This window comes from Denticeps clupeoides, chromosome 11 (assembly GCF_900700375.1).
Source record: "Denticeps clupeoides chromosome 11, fDenClu1.1, whole genome shotgun sequence".
NCBI classification, from domain to species: Eukaryota; Metazoa; Chordata; class Actinopteri; order Clupeiformes; family Denticipitidae; genus Denticeps; species Denticeps clupeoides.
Window position 1 is genome coordinate 15,868,389 of NC_041717.1, and position 21,659 is coordinate 15,890,047.

Genomic DNA, 21,659 nt, shown 5'->3' on the forward strand with positions numbered 1-21,659 from the left:
TTTTCGACGTCACTTCCTCTTTCGACGTAGCGCCACAATGCTCGATACGTTGCTGGAAGGCTGCAGATGTTGCGAGAATGAATTATATGCCGGGAACTGCTAGTTTGTTGGAGGACATCGACAGTAAGTGGTCCTAATTTATCACTGAAGTCAGAAGTGGAAGCACTATAGCCACAACAACAACAAAAAATAACTAAAACCCAAACGCTACATCTAAAACGTGTTGTGCTTTCGGGTCAGACTCACACCCCTCTGAAGGGCGAAAAATATCTACTGGTTTTATTTCTTTTTTTGTTAATTTTGCAAATTTATAGTACGAGTACTATTATGTATTAATAATTCAAATTTATATAATCATAGGCATTGCCACGTATTCTTCGTCTTTATGAGTGTTGATAGTCAGGTTTTTATGTTGTAAACGTACATAAATCTACATGTTTAAATAGCTTATCTGTTGGATGATACTGAGACGTGTGTTGATGATGAATTTTGTGTGTGTATATACAGTACCAAAAGTTTGGACACATTCTTATTCAATGTGTTTTCTTTATTTTCATGGCCATTTACATTGGTAGATAATCACTGAAGGCATAAAATGAACACGTGGAGTTATGTACTTAGCAAAAAAACGTGAAATAACTGAAAACATGTTTTATACTCTAGTTTCTTTGTTCTGATTACTGCTTTGCACACTCTTGGCATTCTCTTGATGAGCTTCAAGAGGTCGTCACCTAAAATGATTTTCCAACAGTCTTGAAGGAGTTCCCAGAGGTTTTTAGCACTTTTTGGCCCCTTTGCCTTCACTCTGCGGTCCAGCTCACCCCAAACCATCTGGATTGGGTTCAGGTCCAGTGACTGTGGAGACCAGGTCTCCAATTTTTGTTAAGTACATAACTCCACATGTGTTCATTCATAGTTTTGATGCCTTCAGTGAGAATTGACCAACGTAAATGGTCATGAAAATAAAGACAACACATTGAATGAGAAGGTGTCCAAACTTTTGACCTGTACTGAATATATATATTAAACAAAACTTAAAACATATGTTCTCTAATCTCCAGAGAAACACCTTGTTCTGCTCCGTGATGGAAGAACACTAATCGGGATACTCAGAAGTATAGACCAGTTTGGTATGTTGTCCACATCTGTGAATCCATTCACATTTAAAAGAAAGGGCATGAGCTCTTTAACATGCAATTTAAACACTTGTGCCACCTTGCATATCAATTAATAGCATAATCTATTGAAAGACCCAATGATAATAATTACATCTGCAGTCATAAAAAGATGCCACGAGTTTAAGAACTGGAAGAATTTATCTACGGTCGGGCAAGTCTGTAATCTGTTGTGTTCTCAGATTTCATAAAAAAAATAGGCAGCATTTGAGATTAAGGGCTCCTGTGTAAACTTCAATTATCTTAGACTACCTTTTCCCCCCTTAGAGCGAAATATTTTTGGAGGTGGTACTCAACAAAACCTCTTAGAAGCACTGCTTTAAGATAATGTGACCAGATTGCATGGATAAGTGTAGTACATAACCGTATTTTTTTTTTTTTACTCCCAGCCAATTTAGTTTTGCATCAAACTGTTGAACGGATTCACGTTGGAAAGAAGTTTGGGGACATTCCCAGAGGAATCTTCATCGTCAGAGGAGAGAATGTTGTTTTGCTTGGGGAAGTGGTGAGTGCATTTAGCTGTAAACCCGTGCTCACATTTCCATACATTGCAGTCAAAGCATAATTAGACTCAGACGGTTTCATTGATGTTCACCAGGATCTGGATAAGGAATATGATCAGATATTGCAGCGTGTGTCCATAGAGCAGATCCTGGAAGAGCAGCGACTGGAGCAACAGGCGAAGCAAGAGTCTGAAAGGCTCAAACTCCAGGCTGTCAAGGAGCGGGGCCTGTCCATGCCCAAAGCAGACGCCCTGGATGATTTCTAAGGCCACCTCAGTCCTGCTTTAAAATCCTGAATTGTTGAATTTAAGGACTATCTTCTTTTGTATGAAATGGTCGTGTTTAAAGCGCATGTGAACCTGTGACTGATTGCTCAACCAACCTAAGGCCTGTGTTCTGAAATGGATTTTACCGGGTGCATCTACTTCCCCTCACCCATTTTTGGTTGGAAGCAATCAAGTATTATACTGTATTATAGACTTTAGTTTTGTATTTTATTGGGAGAATTATGTAATATGGAGAGCGGACAAAAAAATTGTCCTTGTGCATATATGCTTTTAATGAATCAACCGAAAGGAATTCCTTTTCATATGAATGAAACATTGACTGTATCTGAAAATGTCCTGTTTGATTAAAACAGTTTTATACAAGTAGATTTTATAATGTTTCGTTTGTGTCTTATTTTTGGACAATTGACAATGTTCAAAATTAATGTTCCAGTGAAACTGACACTGTTTGAAATGGAACATATACTATCTGGATTAATTTTACTATTTAGTGAGCTCTGGGAATACCACAATTCATAAACATTCCTCTGGTATCAGTAAATGTTTTATGGATCAATTATTCTTATCAGGTACATACTGATGAATCTTGCTGATTATTGCTTTTAAACTAATTTACTGAAAATGTATGCAAGAACAACGCACATTTTCCACTGCAGCGTACTGTGCCAACTCTTACTGGTAATAAATTGCTGACAGTTACTTGAAATTATACCCTGTCACCTTGGAACGGTGCAGACCAGCAGTGACCCGGAGAGTTCTGGAATAACTGAGCGCTGGCGTGAGGACCACACAGTGTCGGGGAAGGACATGGCCGCACAGGGACACACTGCCTTGGCAACTTGTCATTTAAGTGTTCTTGAAAACACTGCGCCCCGGTGACCACAGCCACTAAATCAACATTTTCCCAAGATTAGTGATGATGCTGTAGCCAGAGGCAGCAAGGTTGTACAAATCTGCGCTTTAGCAGTCCGCCGTTTTCCCGCTCTCTTAATCCTGCCGTACGTTTGCGTGAGAATATCCTCACCGTCACACCGATGAGCTCAGTGGGTCGGCACCAGCGGACCGTTGACTGGCTGTGCAGGGAGCCCGTACTGGCACTGGACGTTATCTGCACTGTGTTTGCGAGAGACAGCTCGCTGTGTACGTGGTACAGCCTTGATCCCCCTGCAGGAGGAGGTGGCTGGATGATGAGAGTTGCGTTGCCTTATCTGCAAGGTGACAGCGATGCGGCCTTGCCCCAGGCTTATAAAGCTTCAAGCGTCTGGCACCCGCAGCAGGATCCAGCGACGTACCGCCGAGTGTTACATCACAGTCACTATCAAAAGCTTCAGCGTGCTCTAAAATGTTGCCTGCCACGTTCAAACTGTGTGCTGGAATTTCGTACCGGCATATGCGGAACATGACAGGTGAGTCTGGGCCATCGAGGGCATCTTCTCTTGTGATTTACGAGCTAGAACGTAGAAACATGAGTTTCTTTTTAGCGTTTTATTTACATGATCCTATGGGTAACATGCAGATGTTAACATGAATGCAGTAGGTCATTTATCTGATCATACTCATACAAGGGGATCGTTTCTAGGGTATAAACAAGAACAGCAGGACAATATTACTGTCTGTGTCTAATCTCACATTAGTGTTTGGTTGTGTTATTATTACTGGTAATTATATAGCAATGGCATAACATGGATAACTGTACTTTGAGTTTGGGTTTAACATATTATGTTTTAATATTCTATGGGTGAATAATCTGAATGAATGAATAAAAAAATGTAAAACATATGTAAATTTAATTGGTTTGCATTTGTGTGTGTGTCTGCAGGATTGAGGAAGAATGCAGTGATGGCTCTGTACCATGAACTGAACAAATTATCAGCGCCTTCCCCTAGCAGCTGGATTAGACAGGTTCGCCGGAGGAGTTCAGTGTGGAGTAAGTTAGATGCATCTAACAGTTGTACATATTAAGAATATAAATATACAGTATATATTACACAAGTTTTGTGTGCACAGATGCAGCTGTAGGTCACGGTCAATAATAAATAATATTCACATTAGTAATTTAACCAGGTTGCGGCTGAAATTGAAAAAGTAATTTAAAAAAAATTAAAAAATGATACACAGGCATTTTGTACATACATGTTTTCTGAACACATCACTAGTATTTGAACCAAAGCCCGGTGACCTGCATTACAAAACATTACATTGCACAAAAATCCAAGCATTTGTGGTTCGTACGAACAGGCAACAGGACCGCTGAGGAGCCCTGCAGTGAGATGGACATGGCCTATGTGAAACAAGGACAGGAGGCTCTGAGCAAAGCCATAAGCATACTGAGCGAGCAGGATGGATGGCAGACAGAGATAGAGATGGTATGCAAGAAAATCCATTCTAAAATGCTTAGACACAAATTCTCTCTTGTTCTCTTGTTTCTCTGTTAGTTGCCAACCTACTGCATGTTGCACATTTATTTCCTGTTTTTATGGAATATACACTACCAGTCAAAAAACACACATACTCATTTATGGTTATTGCATTTTTTCATATTCGAGAAATAAAATATTGAAGACACAGACTATGAAATAACATGTAAAAAGTAAAAAAAAAGTAAAAAAAAAAAAAGTAGGGAGCTTCTGCTGTGATGGCAGTATTTCACACTCTGCTTTTCTCAACCACCTACACTTTCTACCGGTTTCCAACTGTCCTGAATGTTTATGCTGAATGATAATAACTTTATTATCATTCACTCATGTTAATGAGCATGTCATGAAGCGGCTTTTGATGACAAATCAGCCATGAAAAAGAGGCGACCTCTGAAAAAATCAAACATACTTCACTTTCTCCAGATACAAAAATACTAAATACGTTTCTTGCATTGAATTGTTCAAAATGGCTCCATATAACAACCAAAGAGTATGTGTGACCAAACGTTTGACTGGTAAATGTATTTATTTTTATTACTTTTACAGTGCACCATTGCAAGTCCTCCTGTAGAATTAGGCATCGGTTTAAGCAGCTGCCTTTTTCCTGAGGATCTGTTAGACAACGGAGATAAATTGTGTGATGCTCCTACAGGCTAATGGCGACAAGGTGTTGAGTAAGGTGCTTCCAGATGTCGGGAAAGTGTTCAAGCTGGAGGTGCTCCTTGGCCAGCAGACAGAGCAGTTGTATGATGAGCTGGTCAACAACATGGAGCAGATGGGCGACTGGAACCCCAACGTCAAAGAGGTCAAGGTGAGGTGCTGTGATGCAGTAGATGCTCTTGTTTGTGCAGTGCGGTCTAACCACCTTCATCAGGATGGCAGGTTGTGATTTCATCATCTTTCTGTATTAATTCTAATCAGATCCTGCAGAAAATTGGCAAAGACACTATGGTGACTCATGAGGTTGCTGCTGAAACCCCTGGCAATGTGGTAGGGGTTCGAGACTTTGTGAGTGTGCGCTGCGCCAAGCGCAAGGGCTCAACCTGCTTCCTGGCAGGGATGTCTACCCAGCACGCTGCCATGCCAGAGCAGAAGGGTATAGTGAGGTGGGACAACAGATGAAAGTATTGCACACATATTTCCCCATTGAGCAAAACCATGAGTCCCTTTGAACTTTCTGTGTGCCACCTTCCCCAGGGCAGAGAATGGGCCAACCTGCATTGTCATGCGGCCGAGTCTGGAAGACCCAAACGTGACCAAGTTCACCTGGTTATTGAGTATAGACCTCAAGGTCTGTATAGATGTCAATGATGTTTAGATTAATGGAGCGTTGGTCATTGCTGCACTTTACCCCTCTGAACCCTGCTGTCAAAATTCTTCTGTTCTCTGTTCATTGTAAATGATGGTGGTGCACTTACACAGGGATGGATCCCCAAGACCATCATCAACAGGGTGCTGTCACAGACCCAGGTGGACTTTGCCAAGCATCTGAGGAGAAGGCTGGCAACCAGCAGCAATGCGGAACTTGCCCTCGCCTGCTGACCTCAAAGCTGCTCTCTGACCTTTGGTAACAATTGGAGCCAGTCAGCCAGGCCTGTTCATCCAAGCCATCTAATACGTACTCTGAAAACATCTTCATTCTCCATCGTTTGAATATCATAGCCTAACTGTTCCTTCCAAACACACACAGTCCTGCATATTTGTCCAAACCCTGTCAGATCATGCTGAAAAGAAAATGGATTGTATTTATTGTACATTAATATAATACTTACCCTGTATATGGTCACAATTAATAATAAAAGTAACAGACTATCAGAATTGTATTATTGTGTTCATTTCACTGTTACTAGAACTTAAAAGTGTTTCTATAGTAGGTCAGTAATTATTATGTTGCTGGACCTAAATATTCTACGATTCTGACATTCATCGACATGTAGTCTTCATTTACATTTACAGCATTTATCAGACGCCCTTATCCAGAGCGATTTACAATCAGTAGTTACAGGGACAGCAACTTAGGGTTAAGTGTCTTGCTCAGGGACACAATGGTAGTAAGTGGGGTTTGAACCTGGGTCTTCTGGTTCATAGGCGAGTGTGTTACCCACTAGGCTACTACCACCATCTTCAGTTTTGAGATTTGTATATTTTGTCAGATGGATGTAGTTTCCACTTCAATCAAATAGGCTAATAATATCTCAAATGAATATATTTCATGGGCCTTTTGAGGATTTGGGGGATGCATTATTGAACAAATCAATGACTCAATGATTCAAACCACTTCAGTCAGCTAAACAAAATGAATCAAATGATTAAAAAAATGATTTTTGCACATCACTTCTGTATGATATAAAACAAACCACACACATTGTAGTTAGTGGTTAAGTAGGATAAAGCTCATGGAATGATTTTATTGTGGCCCACATAAAACAGAGGCTAAAAACACATTTCACACAATGTATAGCAACAATGGATAAAGCAGTCCTTTATTGATGATGTAAGTCACAGGCAGCACAAACCATTCCCCTGTCCACCAGCTTCAGCTGATTTTCTGACACTGAAACACACACACAGCCCATTGATACAGAGGACGCTGTCACCCGTGTATTTGCAAGGCATGTTCAGTTGCTGACATTCATCTCAGTTTCCTCATTGTCTTCAGTAGAAAAGGAGGAGAAACGGATTTGTTCACATTCCAGGGTGCGGAGGTTGATCAAGCAGGCCGTCTGTGTGCTGCTGAATTCAGGGATGGTCACAAGAAGGACATCCTGACCTTCAGGCCCTACAGGCAAAATGGTTCTGTAAACATCTTCTGAGTGAAAGGCTGTTTTATGGTTTTATCCAAACTACATGTTCCAGATTATTTGGAATTGGGGTTGTAAATAACCACCAGAGACTCACCAGTGATTCGCTTTGACTGGTAACAAGGTGCATTCCCACTGAAGTACACATGGGGGCAGACATCCACAATAAATGGGTCACTCTGGTAAAAAGGGTAACAGCCTGAGAGAAGGGGGTGAGAAGAGAAGACACGACGGTCAAGGTGTTTTTTTGTTTTGTTTTTTTTTTGGTGGACATGACGCAGGCTGTGTGTATGCGCGTGTTATTTTTACCCAGCGTGTCTGGTGCGGTGGGGGCCAAGTGACGCTGGCGTAGGGTCCTCTCAAGCACCTCTAGGTGATCATCCATGCTGCTGTACTTCACAATGTCACAAATGTTCTGACCTGATGTGCCCAGGAACCTGCAGTGAGGAAAACTTTACAGTCAATCCCAAATGATTAATTACACCACTATGTGAAAATATTCAATACATAAGCATCCAAAATAAATACACATTTCCATGTGGAGGTAAGATTTTCACTCTGGACTCCATGGCACCCTTCTCACATCGGATGGAAAATTGAATATGTATTTGTACATGAGCTCAAAATGGTTTCTTTCTCTCCTTTTACAGAAGCCGGATGTAGGCTTTACTGACCGAACTCCGTCCACACACGCCTGATAGGGGTTGGTGACCAGCTGCAGGGTAGGGTATGGGTTGGACAAAGGGAACATGCAACGATGCAGGGGCTGCTGGGGCAATGTGTAATTGGTGGGGTCGTACTGGCCCGGCATTACGTCCACAGGGACAGAGGCCTACAGGAGACAAAAAAAAAAAAAAAAAAAAAAAACACAGACGCACAATTGTTTAAGAAATATGGCCTTTCGTAACACCATAATAAACGGAAAATTATTCTTACCACCAGCTGCACCAGCAGCTCATCCAGCAGCCTGACTGCTTCCACGCTGCCAGCCTGAGTCTTCTTAGTCAGGTACTTGGCCTAAAGTCGTACAGTGTTATAGGGGTTGTGCTGCACCGTCTTCTGCTAACATACATCTCGATGTAGCATCACCATGACACTAAAAAGGTAATATATGAATGTACAATAACAGTCAAAAAGTCTGGAATCGACTTACTTTGAGGCCTTTAAAAAAATTCTGTGGCAGAAGTGTGTTTGATTAATTTGTTTCTTTTAACTTCATGGCTGCTTTGTTCACGTAATCATCAAAGCTGCTACATGAGATGCTCATTAAAAAGAGTGACTGATAAAGTGTTCAGCATAAACCTTCCCTGTTGTCTAAAGTGGGGCAGAGAAGCCATGAGCGTGAAATGCTGCCATAACAGCAAAAGCTCCCCGCTTTGGCAAGAAGAAAATGTTCAATTTCTTGCCTTGCTTGCTGTTTGTTTATTTCATAACCTCAGATGGGTTATTTCATAGTCCTGTGTCTTAAGATTTGTTTTATAATGAAGAAAAAATGCAGGTGCATCCAAACTTTGGAGTGATGTATATACCTAAACGTTATAGTTTACTTTTAATATTTTAATACTGATATAAATCAGTATCAATACTGATTAATACTGATATATCAGTATTAAAATGCATATTTCAGGAGACTGTTTTCAGAAATGCCCCAACCCATCTCAACACTGGAACCCAGTACAATTCAGTCCCCCCTCACCTTGTTGGAGTCCTTGTTCTGCGTATTACGGCTCAGAAGGTTTCCAGCCAGTAAAATTCGGGAAATTGATGCCATACTGCTCTGTTCCCCCTGATCCCCCAGGTGGCCTGTTACCATGTCAACCAGCAACTGTAGCCCCAGCATGCTGTCTGCACTGGTGCCACCCAAACTAAACCCAGAAGCGAGCAGCACAAACCTGTCAGCGGAAAATAGACAAAGATGGGGAAGGTTGTTTTTTCCTTCCCACAGGCTGAGGCCTTAACTACAACCAAGACATTCTGCCTGTGCTCAATCTCTCAGAACTAATGGAATTTAAGGACCCAGATAAGGACACACACTGAGATTTACCTGTTGGACTCAAGTCTCTGTCTGGGTGGCTGCTCAGGTAAGTCTGACAGACAGAAATCCTCAACGGTGAACTTGCCATCATTCCTCTCTGCTCCCTTAACAGCAATCACAGTGCCTGTACAGACAATTTTACACACACAAACACAAAAAAAAAAACTAAAGGACTTATTCCAAGGTGCAATGCACATGTAAGGATAATTGACACTTTAAATCTATTATTGTGTTGCATTATTTGCACCGTTCGGTTCCATGTATAGCAGACCTCCATCCATTTAGCAAAATCTGTATGATGCAGTAACACACCCTACCTGTAACAAACATGGCTGTGTCAATGCTTCCTTCCAGTCTGATTCGCTGCAGCTCATCCTCCAGTATGAGTTCGTCTGATTGGCTGATGTATTTTGCCCGAGGTGGCTGTGGCAATAGGTTATGCTGAAGAGAAAAACTAATTATTTAAATTTTGAAAAACTGTGAACAGCAGAGGAAGAAATCTTATGTCTTATGAAGAAATCTTATGTCTGCTTCCTTCCTGTCCATTTATATATATATATATACACACACACACACACACACACACACACACACACACACACAACTCATTAAAAGACGCCAACGGGACTAAATGGATTAAGGGTATAAGAAATTAGAAAGGTGAAATTGATTTTCAATAAGAATATTCATATAAAGAAGCCGACGTGTAGGGCTTTGTATTGGCAAGGATGCCACGATACAATATGTAACACGATATGATTAAATCATCGCCTGACATTGCTGCCCACTGCTCACCAAGGGTGATGGTTGAAAGCAGAGGACACATTTTGTTGCGTCACTGTGTGCTGTGTATCACTTCACTTTCACTTCATCTTCCACAGTTTCGAAGATGCTGTGCATGACTTGTTAGTCACGTTAATAATTCAGCCAAAACAACATAACTCAGAACTAAATTTTGGAATCAATATGTACACAAAAACATAGATATTTGATGTCCCTGTATTGATATCACCACAATATTTTGCTGTATTGATATTTTCTAACACCCCTACTGCACTGGGTGGAAAATATGTAGACACTTTTAATATCAAGTTGAGGAACTGACCAACCTCTTCACTGATCTCTCTCAGGATGGATGGCTGAAGCTCCATGTGTTTGAAAACTGTCCCAACGATGACACACTGCTCTCCTATCTTCAGGTCACCCAGCTTCCTGATGGGTATCGGGCCACCTGCAAACCCGCAACAGGCTCAGAACATGGCCCAGCCCAGAACTGTCCTCACCGAGACTGGATGGAGAAAAGCGTGAGGTTAACGTTCCTCACCCCACATCTTCTGGGCCCTCTGTTCCAGGACGCCCCTCATCTGGATGAGGCGCGCGGCGTAGATATGGGCATACTGACGGTTGAAGCTGCGCTCGCCCAGCTGGAAGCGGTCACAGCATGACGTGTAGGAGAGCGTCTCCCGCTCAAACACTGGCTCGGCCGGGCCCGGTGGCCCCAGCAGGGTCGACTCCTTCTGCACAACGGTGTCCGAAAACATGGCAACCTGAGACCACACCGCATTTACCGAATTTATCAGACGCCCTTATCCAGAGAAACCTACAATCAGTAGTTACAGGGAGAGCAAGTGTCTTGCTCAGGGTGGTAGTAAGCGGGATTTGAACCTGGGTCTTCTGGTTCATACGAGAGTGTGTTACCCACTAGGCTACTACCACCATAGGTCACGTTCACACACACAATCACATGAACTTGCAGCATGTTATCCAACATTTCCTTCTCCCTCTCCATCAGGCCTCAGAGCATCTAACCTCGCACAATGCGCTGCAAATCAGCAGTGTGTGTGGCAAGACAGGCCTCTTCCTGTGACATAGATCATTAGATCCTACATTAGAACAGGACACACACAAGTGTTTTAAACACCAATGAGCAAGTTTAATCGGGGATTCTTGCTTTAAGTAAGACGACACACACGTGTGTTCAAATCAGATGAGTCAACGGACAATAAGACAGAACAACGTGTTAAATTAATACCATGACACCGTGTCATTTCCACTTGTTGAAATAATGGAGGATTCAACCAATTAAGACCCCGATTTATAAAACCCGAGAGGCGCGTAGACAGGCAAGGAAAAAGACCATATTCTGCGTTTATCATCACCGTCGCCTCGTCGTTTCGCACGAACGCCAGAAAGCCCTTCTTTCTGTAGAGAAACGCCGGAGTCGAGACGCGCCAGCGTCTCCCGCGGAATTCCAGCTGACCTTTCAACTCGTGTGCAGATCTCGCGAGAATAAAAACGTTTGCTCCGAACCAAGCGCGAAATGGCATAATTTCTGCCCTTCTGGGGGAGACTAAGATTGTATAACATCGCTGAAAACTTCAGCAGTTCATTCAGACTATATTTGTTCTAATAAAAAGCCTATAATAGCTCAGAATGTGTATTTAGCCACGTGGGAGGCATTGATGGCAGTAGCCCGCGGCCATTTTAGTGAGGTCAAAGGAAATATTTGATGCAATATTATTCACAATTAGTAATGCTCTAAAACACTTTTAGTTCATGAAATGTATGTCACGATAACTTGATATGTTATAATTAGCATTAGAGGTGTTAGAAAATATCGATACACCAATAAACCACGATATTTTATGTAGTGATATTATATCGTTACAGGGACATCAGATATTGATATTTCTTGTATACAGATTTACTCCAAAATTCAGTTTTGAGTTAAGATGTTTTGGCTGAATTATTTATTGGCTGGTAGGTGGCTGTTAAATCAGTGCAGCTCTGAAGTTCGTAGAAAACTTCTCAGTGAAAGAAATACAGTATGGCCAGTGTGTGATTTAATACACTCTGTTTATGCAAGTGATTCTCTTGACAAGCATAAAACATACAAAAGAAAATGAAGGAACCAGACAAAATGAAGCTTAAACTGCCTTTTATTAAGTAACATACATTGGAGAAACACATATGACATAACAAGGCGGGTTAAAACGACCAAACACCACCAGAGGGCGCCACAGCGCAGAGCTACAAAGGCAGACTCGGCAGAGAATGAACGAAGGGAGAGGGGATGTGTGTAGTTCTGTTGAAATATACAACTTTATGGCAAGTTAAAAGCAGCTTTTAATAGTTCAGTTAATTAAAACAAGCAGAGACTGTTCACATCCAATACCCGATTTCACTACTCTGACATTATATACAGTGAAAATTCATTAACGTTAAATTGATAAATATATAAACTTCATGTACTAATAGGATAAGATAAATCCAAAATAAAGATTTTTTAAATAGATACAAATGTATAAAAGAGCTTAACCAATCTTGATATTATATGGATAATCTGAATTTTTTTCTGTAATTAATCCCAGTTCACTCAGATACTGGGATTTGATATGAGGTGTTTAAATAATAAAAAAGGGAATGGGGCAGTAGTTTACATAGAAAACAATATTTACTCTAGTTCAGGCAACATGGCTGCATGTGGGTGTCCTTTAAACTTCCTCTGGTGATGAGATCTGTGTCCTCTGCAGAATCTATTAGCAAAAATGTTTTAAATGAAATTAATGAGGCATCTCAGGCATCCGAATACATTCAGCCTGGGTCGAGATTAAATTTATCCCCAGCATTGCCCTGCAAAGTCGAGATTGGAAATGTTGGGTTGAGAGCAGGCACTTGAGTCAACTAGCCTGGACCTCTGCTGATCCAGAAGAGCTTTGGGTTACAGTGAACCTGAATAAATAGCAGCATGGGGAGGGGTTTTTGGATTATAAAGATGAGGCGCTCTAGTCGAACATGCCCTTCCTGGTGGGACTGGGCGAGGTCTTCCGGGTCAGCCTTGGTGTTCCCTGTGAGAAGACAACAGCTTCGTTTTTTTCTCTATACTGATCCAACCAGTAGTTCCTAGTCTAAACCAGGTGATTAGTTTAATTAGCACAGCTGGAATTAACCACATGCGGAACATGTAACCTCATGGTACAACTTTTGATCTTAAAATTTGATATGGACTGTCTGGACAGGTAATGGGCTGGTGTGTGAGATGGACATGCAGCATTACAGAGGTTGTGGTGAGTGGGGTACACACCGGTGACTGAGCTTTGGAGAAGTTGACGTGAGCATACAACAGCACTGCAATGTCCTTGTGTCCTGCTTCCAGAGCAATGGACAAGGCATTGCTCTCATCCTACACACACACACACACACACACACACACACACACACACACACACACAACAAAAAACAGATGCAAACAGAGTGACAGTGAGCATCCTGTTAGCCACTCAGCTCATTCGGTTTGTTAAGCTTTTTTAAAGAAAAGTGGAATAAAAAAAATTAGCTGGAAGTGGGTAGGAACTCACGCTGTCGCTCAGCGTGGCATCACAGCCCGGCTGTGCCAGCAGCAGTTTGACAATCTCCACATGGCCATGTTCACTGGCACACATAAGCGCCGTGGACCCCTCATCATCCTGGATGTTCACGTCGGCGCCGCAGGCCAGGAGAGCCTTCACCATGTCCATCCTACCATGGCTCACAGCCAACATGAGACCTGTCTGGCCAGCCTGACCAACACAATTAAACAGATTTTTTTTCTTCTCCCCTAAAATCATGCATGGAAAAACCCAAATGTGATGTTCCCAGTGGGACAGAGTCTGACCTGGCTGGCTTTGGCATTGACATCCCCCTTGCTGAAGAGCTCCTCCACCACCCTCATGTCTGTGGGTGTCTCCACAGCTGCCAGGGCAGCGAGCATGATGGGAGTATACCCTGCCTTATTCTGTTGATTGACGTTGCAGACGTCTGTCCAAACAAAAACGTCAATTTGAGACAGGGTCACAGTGTCCTGTGTGACACTGTGCAGGCAATGAAGACACCCCAACCCCTAATAAAACTTAATAAAATTAGTTTAAAAAATTTGAATAATAACAGTTTTCTGGTTACCTGCATCCAGCAACTTCTTGACAATGTCAAAGTTAGAGTGGGACACACTGTAATGCAGGGCTGTGTTGCCATTGCCATCAGCCATGTTGGCGATATGCCGCTGAACAGTGGGGCACACAGCCCGGAATGCATTCAGGTAATCCTCCACCATGTTCGGCAATGCAGACTTCTGACTGGACACACGGAACCACTCTTGCTGGACAGAGTTCAGGCATGCTCTCTGAAGGAGACAACAGCAGTCACTTTAGTACATGGCACTAAAACTGTAATTCAGAAAGTGAAATAGTGAAAGTGGTTGTTTTTGTCATTGTGATACATAGAATTGTATAGCACAAGGTGCACACAATGAAAAAGGGACCTCAGTGGCACCTTAGTGATTCAGGATTTGAACTCACAATTCTTTGATTATGAGACCACTTCCCTAACCGCTATCACTGCCCAGACAAGGATGAGTTGGGGAAAGTTCTAATTAATCAAAAAAAAGTTTACTGATGCTTGGGCTATCTACTACTGCTGCTACTTATACTACTCAAAATAATAGCATTATAATAGTGTTACAGTAATGTTACTAACTGCACACTCAGAAGACAAGGAACAAATGACATGAAGACTTCACATTTGGGCAGGATTTGGTTTAAAGAGAGGGATGAACATTTTGTGGGAGTTCCAAAGTCTTGGTGTCAAAATAATAAATACCCTACCACCCCTGGTGGACTTTGGTATTGAGCATGGTACGAAACCTGATGAAAGAAGGCAGAATTAAAGCCTAATATTCAATTTGAATATTCAACAAATGTAGTCAATGGTAAACAACACAGAATGATATATGATAGGGTGGATAAATAACATAGATTTTAAGAAAACTTTTCATTATTAATCTGACACATACAAGCAGTGAGCACATGTGGCCAAATGGAAGCATTTAAATAGTGAAGATCAGAGGCCCAACAACTGAGCCTTGAGGAACTCTTTGCCAAATAGTAGCATTTTATATTAGTATTTAGTACATTATTATATTTTTTATTTAATTGAGATGAAGTAGCAGAAGAATACTGACAGCCTGTCACCAGCAAGAGTTTAAATTTGAAATTTGCTATTACTGAACCATATTCTAGAATCCAAAGCCATGGATTTTCTTTGGCCATGATTTTGAAAAATGTACTCATGTACTCCAAGTTATTACCCAATTTGATTTTTATGTGCTGTTTTTACTGGTCAGGGATACAAGAGATACAGACAGTCAGGGCGGGCGACACGAGAGCCAGATAAAACCACAACTTCTAAGAATGTTTTTCTATATGTCTCACCACTTCTTTGTTCGAAAGACTCTTGGGTTCATTAAGGTGGGTCTTCAACACGTTGCATGCAGACAACATCTTGTCACTCAACTCACATCTGAGAGAAGGAAGGGCAAAATGTCAAGAGGTCATTCTAGGACTGCCTAGTCTGGCATGAATCACTGTTGAAGATGGTGGTTGCCTTTTCTCACCTCTGTTGGGTGTCCAGCTTCTCCAGGCCAGCCTGTTCAGCACACCTCCCAACATCCACTATTCCCTCATTACAATTCTCTTCTGACCTCTTGTCTTCCACCTTCTCAGACACATCCTTCACATGCTTCATCTCCTCATCTTCATCCTCTTCATCCTCTGACCCTGAGGAGCTGCTCTCCTCGGAGCTGGAGTCATCACTCGATGTTGTTTCATACCTGTGGACATCCATGAGAACAGTCTGTACACTCTGAGAACTGAGAAACTACAAGCATCAGGCAAATTCCCAAAACTCACCCTCCATTCACACCTACAAATTGTAGGTTCTTTTTAGTGGTGCTGGAACCCTGGCGGCCATCTTTCTTTTTCATGATGGATTTCAGAGTGCTGTGACTGCAAGCCTGGCCTTAAAAGAAACGAGGAAGGGGAAAAAAGAATTAATGAATAAATAATACACATACACTTGTCAGTCATAACTTTACAACTGCTGACAAAACTAATTGTCTTGTTACAAGTTTAAAAAAGTAATTGCAAACAAGTGAATATTTTGTTCAAGAAGTTGAAGTGTTGACAAGCAGAAATACTTTAAGACTGCACCAAAAGTCACACAATGAATGAAACATAATGTTAGGGCTGATTCCATTAAGCATATAAGCACAGCATTTAATTTGTTTTAACTATCAATTTTGATGCATCGCAACTACTGATGTTATGATTTTCTGGAAGAAACTTTGTTAACATCCATTTGAGCTTTTAAAAACATCCACAACAGTGCATAATGCATCATATCCCAACAGAGCCAATAGTTTTTTTTTCTCCTGCAGAGGTTCTTTATTCCCTTTTACAGTGCCATAAACTCAAACCTCAAGAGCTGCGCTCAACCTCACAGACATCCCAAACATCTTAAGTACAGGCTTCATCCACCCAAATACCAGTAGAGCCACCACCTCTCTACTGGGACTGCAGACTGCCAGGACATGCCTTATACAGTGCGGGGGTGGAAGGGGGATGGGGGTGGGGGGGTCCTCTCTTTTCACTTTCCCTCCATCTTTCACATTCTTTCCCTCTGTCTGCCTTTCACAAGAGGGTCATGTTCAGCAAAGTGGTGATTAAGATACGCAGCGTTATTTTGACAGGTGAGAATGTTAGGTTACAAACCAGGTAATTATGAATATATGAAGGTACAGGCCACCAACAGCAGAACCCTCTGGAACTATGGGCATGTGTGTGTCCATGTGTCATAATGTGAAAATAGCACACAGGTTCAAATATTGCCTTGTCAGTATTTCAATGCATACAATGCATAATAGCTAATTAATCACAATAACACCAACATGGCCTTTCTCTCCAGTGAAGGGGGAAGGGGGAAAACAGGTTGGCCTCTTGGCCTTTAGTCGTGTGGTTACCGTGCAGGGCAGAGGTCATGTGTTGGTCCATCTGGGTCTTCTGCTCATCTTGATTTGACAACACAGTCTCCAAGTGGATGCTCATCAACTGAGAAGTGACCCCACCAGCACTCTGTTCTTCTGATGGCAAAAAAGAAAAAGTTCACTCCCCTACCCAATCACAGACAAGGTTCCTGCAGAGTTATGTGTTTATGACTGCAAAAAGTTGGCAACAAAGCTGTGTGGATCTCTCAGCATCTATCATGCAAACATCATCAATTCTCAATTTGCCCTGATTGCACAAGCATGTCTGGGTCGGTCACATCGGGGTTTGTTCCAGGCATCAGAATGAACGCATAAGACATGTCAATACATGCTGTGAGAAAAAAACATTCCTCTTTTATTTTTAAATATGAAATACATAGCACCTCTTACAGCAAATGATCCAATAATATACATCTAATTGTCTACAGCATATTTTATGAATTGGAGCTACTCAAATATTTACTTTACAACAGGGGAGGAGAAATTTGATGGACATGTAGAGGTCCAGAAAAATGGAAAATGACTGAAATTTACATGCAAATAAACACCACAAGCAAAATCCCCTTAAGCAAAACAGGATTTCTGAGATTTTGTTCCTCTCATTGTCATGAAAGTAAGCCTCAAAAATCAGCCTGGGCGGAAATACTCAGGCCTTGGCAGTGCTACAGCTGCCAGAGGCATTTGACGTCCCATGTTAACATTTGGCTTTTCGCAACAGCATAGTTCCTTATTTTAAAACCAGAGATCCTGCCATAAACATATGGTAGTGCCTCCAACAATTTAATCTAAATCCAGGTTTTTAATTTAACTCAACCTGAAGACTCTGTGTGTTAACATTATAAAACAAAAATATGTTGACTCTCATACTACTGCTGGCAATGTTGTTAATATTTCTATTACATAGAAAAAGATATGCCATCACTTATGCTTTAGCTCTGTGTTTTTGGAACTAATGCATGCCTCAGTGGATCAGTGCAGGGCGTTGCATAATGAAAATGACCCATGAATCAGCACCAGCACACACACACAAAGAAGCACCAGCAGCCATTTAGCGCAAGCTGCTGCTCCCCAAAACAAATGACCTCACTGTTGGTTTATGTCCAAAGCCCTGATGAATTTTCTGGGGTCAGAGATAACCTTGCCCTGTCAGATCCTATCAGGCATACATTCTCACTTTTCTCATACACACAGATTCTCACAGTCACATTTTACAAAGCTTTGCAGGGACCCAAACTTGCTGGCCTCTGTGGACACATGGGTCCTCATTGTAAAATAAATAGTAAAGCGCTCAAAATAACAATATAATGGAGAATGTCTTTTCAGATTGCAATTTAAACCGAACCCTTTGCCCGCAATCAACTAGACATTAAGATACTTGATTAATCATAGGCAATATTCTGCTCAGAATGGATTCTAATGAGCCACAATCAAACATTAAAAAAAACATTCAACAACTTAATCGAAAATTCTTACTTGCTTGGGTATTACCATTGGGATGAATCTTCACATGGTCAATGTTTCGGAGCTCCTCAATACTACCGTACTTCATGACAGAGTTAATGGAGGTAAGGGTGTTGACCAGCTGACTGTTAATGGAGCCGAACTGTGAGTGGGGTTGACCAAACGCATCGGCCAGCTCACTATAGTTCTCAGCCAAAAGCATCTGTTGTTCCTGGAGTAGCTTCTGCACACGTTCGATGTAATGGTCCAGCCCAACAGCAGAGCCTGATTGGCCTGTTGGAGTTTGAGGTGCTATGGTTGCAGCATCCCCAGTTGGGAGGCTCTGGGTCTGGGTGAGATTCAAAGGATGCAAATTGGAAGGGCCACAGGCAATGTTTCTTGTCTTCAGACCCACCAGGAAGTTCTCGTGAATGCTAGCATGACCAATTCCACTGTCTATGGTTTTTGCTGTACATGACTTGTCGACTCTGACCTCCTGTAAAGCTGCAGTTCCTACACCAATGGATCGTGTTTTAACTACTGCCTGCATGTCTTTCACCAGTCCATCTCCCACAGCGACCGTCCTTGTTTCAGTCACGACTGTAGCGGTGGACTTTTCTTCAGTGGTGACTTTCGTGTTGAAACAAGAGTCAACTAGAACAGACTTCTCAGTATTTGTGGATTTGTCTGTATGAGTAAACTGTGAGGCGGTCACAGACTCCATAACCCTCAGGTCAGTTGTGCTTACTATGTCTGTGATTGTACCGAGTGTCACAAGTTCTGTCACAGGACTTACAGTAACATCAACAGAGCAATCCCCACACCCAATAGACCTCCACTCTTTGTCCTGTTCTTTTTTGCAGAGTCCCAGACTCTCCACTGTCTCTTCTGTGTTGATGCCCATTTCACACACATTCGGTTCCCCCCCAACATTCTGGTTTAACATGACTACGTGTCTACCAACACACCGGTCCTTAACATCCACTCGTTCTTGTACCACCCAGCGCTCCATTGGAAACTCTGGACCCACTGCGACATGCCACAATTCCGGATGACAGGAAATACCCACAGTTTGTGTTGAAAGGTTATGGTTTGTGCTGGCATCATTGAATTCTTTATGGTTACCAACCCCGAGGCTTTGCAGTGAGACTTTGGCCTCCACTGAAGTACTGTACATTTCAGGCCTCGCCATGCAGCCTTTGTCAACCTTCTTCCTGTTGCCGGCTGCCTGCAGCTCTAGCTTGAGTTTGCCCATCTCCATTTCATGAGTGGTTTCTTTCAGCTGCACCTCCAGTCGGTAGATCTTCTCCTTCAACGCCTCAATTGTCTGGTGCTGCATCTCGATCTCTGCCTCTGCCTCTGTTGTCATGCCCAGCATGGCTTCAGTCACTCCCACTACTGCACTTCGCATTTCTCGCTCCGTTCCCACAGATATATCCCTGGTACCCTCCTTCGATCGTCTGTATATGACAATGTCGTTCATGTTCTCATCAGTACCAACCGCTACCGACTTCTGCTCTCGACCACACTGTCTTTGCAGAAGGTTCTCCTCGCCACAGTTGTGGATGCTCTTCTCCAGGGCCTGCATGTCAGCAGTGAACTGACTGAACTCCTGAAGCCTATCAGAGCTCTCTGCTACCTTGCTGTCCAACTCATTGATGTGCAGCTCCGAGCCTTTCAGCTGTGCCAGACTGTCATACTGCTCAGCACTGCCCACGCTATACGAGCGCTTCCGGAAAACTCCGGAGCCTGGACACTGACCACTGAGCTTCTGGTTCTTGATCTGTGAAGTGAGCTGCCTCTTTTCTTCCTGAAGGACAGAGATCTTGACCTGCAGGATGGGGATGTTCTTCACCTGCTCCTCCAGCTCCTTTAGCCGCTTGAGGGCGACTACCATCTGCTCACGGATCTGCTGCAAATGCAAAGGGCTGACATTTGTAACTGGCGTGGTCATCCCTGAGCTCAGTGGACTGTGGCGAATGGAGCTCCCCATAGATGATGTGAAGTAGGGGTTGTACTCATTATTTGTAGGATGCCCATTGTGGAAAAGTAGCTGGGAACTGGACGAAACCTGACTAGGTGCTACAGAGCCCCCAAAGGAAGAAGCAAGGGAGCTGTTAGAGCCCATGCCTCCAAAACTGGCCAACCTCCGGCGAGGAGGCTCAGTAGCAGGGGGATGCAGCAGCAGCCGCTCTTGCTCTAGACGTCTTCGGGTCTCCATCAGTGTCTTCTCCACGTGGAGGTTGTGTTGAGGGATCCGGGGGGAAGGAGGAGGAAGCTGCTTGGCTTCAAGGACACTCAGGTAGGCAGGTTGGGACTCATGTGCCAAAGCTGGCGCTGATCTGGTAGGATGGGCTGAAGGGACCAGTGGATTTCTAGGTGTAAGAAAGACTGGCGACTGCTTGCTCTCATCGCTGGTGGAGGAGGACAGCGAGTCGGTGGATGCCCACTCGACTTGGCCACCACTGCTGGAGCTGCGGGGGACAGCTGAAGGCCTCGCCACTTTGGGCTTCCTCTGGATATTCAGCTTCTTGATAGTGTTTCCTCTCTCTATGTCATCAACATACTTGAGGAAGTCCAGGTCTAGTTGGAAACCATAAGGTGTCTCCAGGTAATATGAGTCCTTCTCATCTTCATCCTTTTCTGCAGGACAAAAAAACAACAACAGTAAAATAATTAAAGAATAGATGGTTTGATTTCTGTCTGAAAGGTAAGGCAGATTTGACATAAATACACTTTCTAATGGTTGAAGATTTATGCTCAAGGCAGTGACCGTCTAATATGCTACAAACTTATTTTGGGTTATTTATCATTATTATTATTATACACAGTCAAGGTTATGGTCATGAACTTATTTACATGTCATACTGAAAAGTAAAGATGCCTATAGATGCCACATAGAGTCACAACATTAAGAACAACTTCAATATATTTGTGGTTATCCTAAATATGTTATTATAATGTGCTTAGAACATGTTTCGCATAAGAGTCCCAGATGGAGCAAAAAAAGTACTAAGAATACATTCAACAAGGTAAACACAAATTACATACAATGCTCAGTAAAATATAGCACAGTACAGAATAGCCCGCGTCTTCCGGAAACACAGCATGGTTTGTAGATGATTAGGGACCCAGGCACACGAAAT

At 42.6% G+C, this 21,659-nt stretch overlaps 4 protein-coding genes across 9 annotated transcripts in view; 2 read left to right on the plus strand and 2 right to left on the minus strand.

Annotated features, from left to right (window-relative positions):
* The first annotated feature begins 14 nt into the window (after positions 1 to 14).
* Positions 15 to 2,331, plus strand: lsm1 (LSM1, U6 small nuclear RNA associated). Its single transcript, XM_028996770.1, has 4 exons — positions 15 to 123; positions 1,062 to 1,130; positions 1,565 to 1,680; positions 1,774 to 2,331. The coding sequence occupies exons 1-4, from the start codon at positions 78 to 80 to the stop codon at positions 1,942 to 1,944; spliced, it is 402 nt and encodes a 133-aa protein (XP_028852603.1). The 5' UTR covers positions 15 to 77; the 3' UTR covers positions 1,945 to 2,331.
* A 922-nt stretch (positions 2,332 to 3,253) lies between these two features.
* Positions 3,254 to 6,086, plus strand: star (steroidogenic acute regulatory protein). The gene is made up of 7 exons (XM_028996025.1): positions 3,254 to 3,371; positions 3,785 to 3,892; positions 4,204 to 4,331; positions 5,035 to 5,193; positions 5,304 to 5,488; positions 5,580 to 5,673; positions 5,805 to 6,086. The coding sequence occupies exons 1-7, from the start codon at positions 3,308 to 3,310 to the stop codon at positions 5,922 to 5,924; spliced, it is 858 nt and encodes a 285-aa protein (XP_028851858.1). The 5' UTR covers positions 3,254 to 3,307; the 3' UTR covers positions 5,925 to 6,086.
* Positions 6,087 to 6,838: 752 nt separating this feature from the next.
* On the minus strand, positions 6,839 to 11,485 carry pold2 (polymerase (DNA directed), delta 2, regulatory subunit). The gene is made up of 11 exons (XM_028996239.1): positions 11,378 to 11,485; positions 10,543 to 10,765; positions 10,328 to 10,449; positions 9,536 to 9,659; positions 9,228 to 9,342; positions 8,880 to 9,075; positions 8,120 to 8,200; positions 7,858 to 8,015; positions 7,493 to 7,620; positions 7,281 to 7,382; positions 6,839 to 7,161 (listed from the first exon to the last, which is right to left on the minus strand). Exons 2-11 carry the CDS (start codon positions 10,757 to 10,759, stop codon positions 7,001 to 7,003), a joined length of 1,404 nt encoding a protein of 467 aa, XP_028852072.1. The 5' UTR covers positions 10,760 to 10,765; positions 11,378 to 11,485; the 3' UTR covers positions 6,839 to 7,000.
* Positions 11,486 to 12,139: 654 nt separating this feature from the next.
* kank1a (KN motif and ankyrin repeat domains 1a) overlaps positions 12,140 to 21,659 on the minus strand; it is a 29,681-nt gene continuing 20,161 nt past the window's right edge. For 5 of the 6 annotated variants that reach the window (XM_028996523.1, XM_028996520.1, XM_028996525.1 and 2 more), the window contains 10 exons: positions 18,547 to 21,156; positions 17,050 to 17,169; positions 15,941 to 16,049; positions 15,646 to 15,861; positions 15,464 to 15,551; positions 14,157 to 14,376; positions 13,873 to 14,015; positions 13,577 to 13,777; positions 13,303 to 13,401; positions 12,140 to 13,066 (listed from right to left, as the gene is read on the minus strand). In XM_028996523.1, the coding sequence (XP_028852356.1) occupies positions 13,004 to 13,066; positions 13,303 to 13,401; positions 13,577 to 13,777; positions 13,873 to 14,015; positions 14,157 to 14,376; positions 15,464 to 15,551; positions 15,646 to 15,861; positions 15,941 to 16,049; positions 17,050 to 17,169; positions 18,547 to 21,156 (3,869 nt within the window). In that variant the 3' untranslated portion in view covers positions 12,140 to 13,003. The remainder of the gene's footprint in view (positions 13,067 to 13,302; positions 13,402 to 13,576; positions 13,778 to 13,872; positions 14,016 to 14,156; positions 14,377 to 15,463; positions 15,552 to 15,645; positions 15,862 to 15,940; positions 16,050 to 17,049; positions 17,170 to 18,546; positions 21,157 to 21,659) is intronic. The other variant, XM_028996521.1, reaches the window with a different exon arrangement.

What these genes read in the sequence shown, in the direction of transcription:
- lsm1 (XM_028996770.1), top strand. Translation starts at nt 78, where the DNA reads ATGAATTATATGCCGGGAACTGCTAGTTTGTTGGAGGACATCGACA. An exon ending in TTTGTTGGAGGACATCGACA is followed by an intron (nt 124 to 1,061) that starts GTAAGTGGTCCT and finishes TCTAATCTCCAG; the next exon opens with AGAAACACCTTGTTCTGCTC. An exon ending in CAGAAGTATAGACCAGTTTG is followed by an intron (nt 1,131 to 1,564) that starts GTATGTTGTCCA and finishes TTTTACTCCCAG; the next exon opens with CCAATTTAGTTTTGCATCAA.
- pold2 (XM_028996239.1), bottom strand. Translation starts at nt 10,759, where the DNA reads ATGTTTTCGGACACCGTTGTGCAGAAGGAGTCGACCCTGCTGGGGCCA. An exon ending in TGAGAGAGATCAGTGAAGAG is followed by an intron (nt 9,660 to 10,327) that starts GTTGGTCAGTTC and finishes TTTTCTCTTCAG; the next exon opens with CATAACCTATTGCCACAGCC. An exon ending in GCGTGTGTGGACGGAGTTCG is followed by an intron (nt 7,621 to 7,857) that starts GTCAGTAAAGCC and finishes TCCTCACTGCAG; the next exon opens with GTTCCTGGGCACATCAGGTC.
- star (XM_028996025.1), top strand. Translation starts at nt 3,308, where the DNA reads ATGTTGCCTGCCACGTTCAAACTGTGTGCTGGAATTTCGTACCGGCAT. An exon ending in GGCAGACAGAGATAGAGATG is followed by an intron (nt 4,332 to 5,034) that starts GTATGCAAGAAA and finishes ATGCTCCTACAG; the next exon opens with GCTAATGGCGACAAGGTGTT. An exon ending in CCAACGTCAAAGAGGTCAAG is followed by an intron (nt 5,194 to 5,303) that starts GTGAGGTGCTGT and finishes AATTCTAATCAG; the next exon opens with ATCCTGCAGAAAATTGGCAA.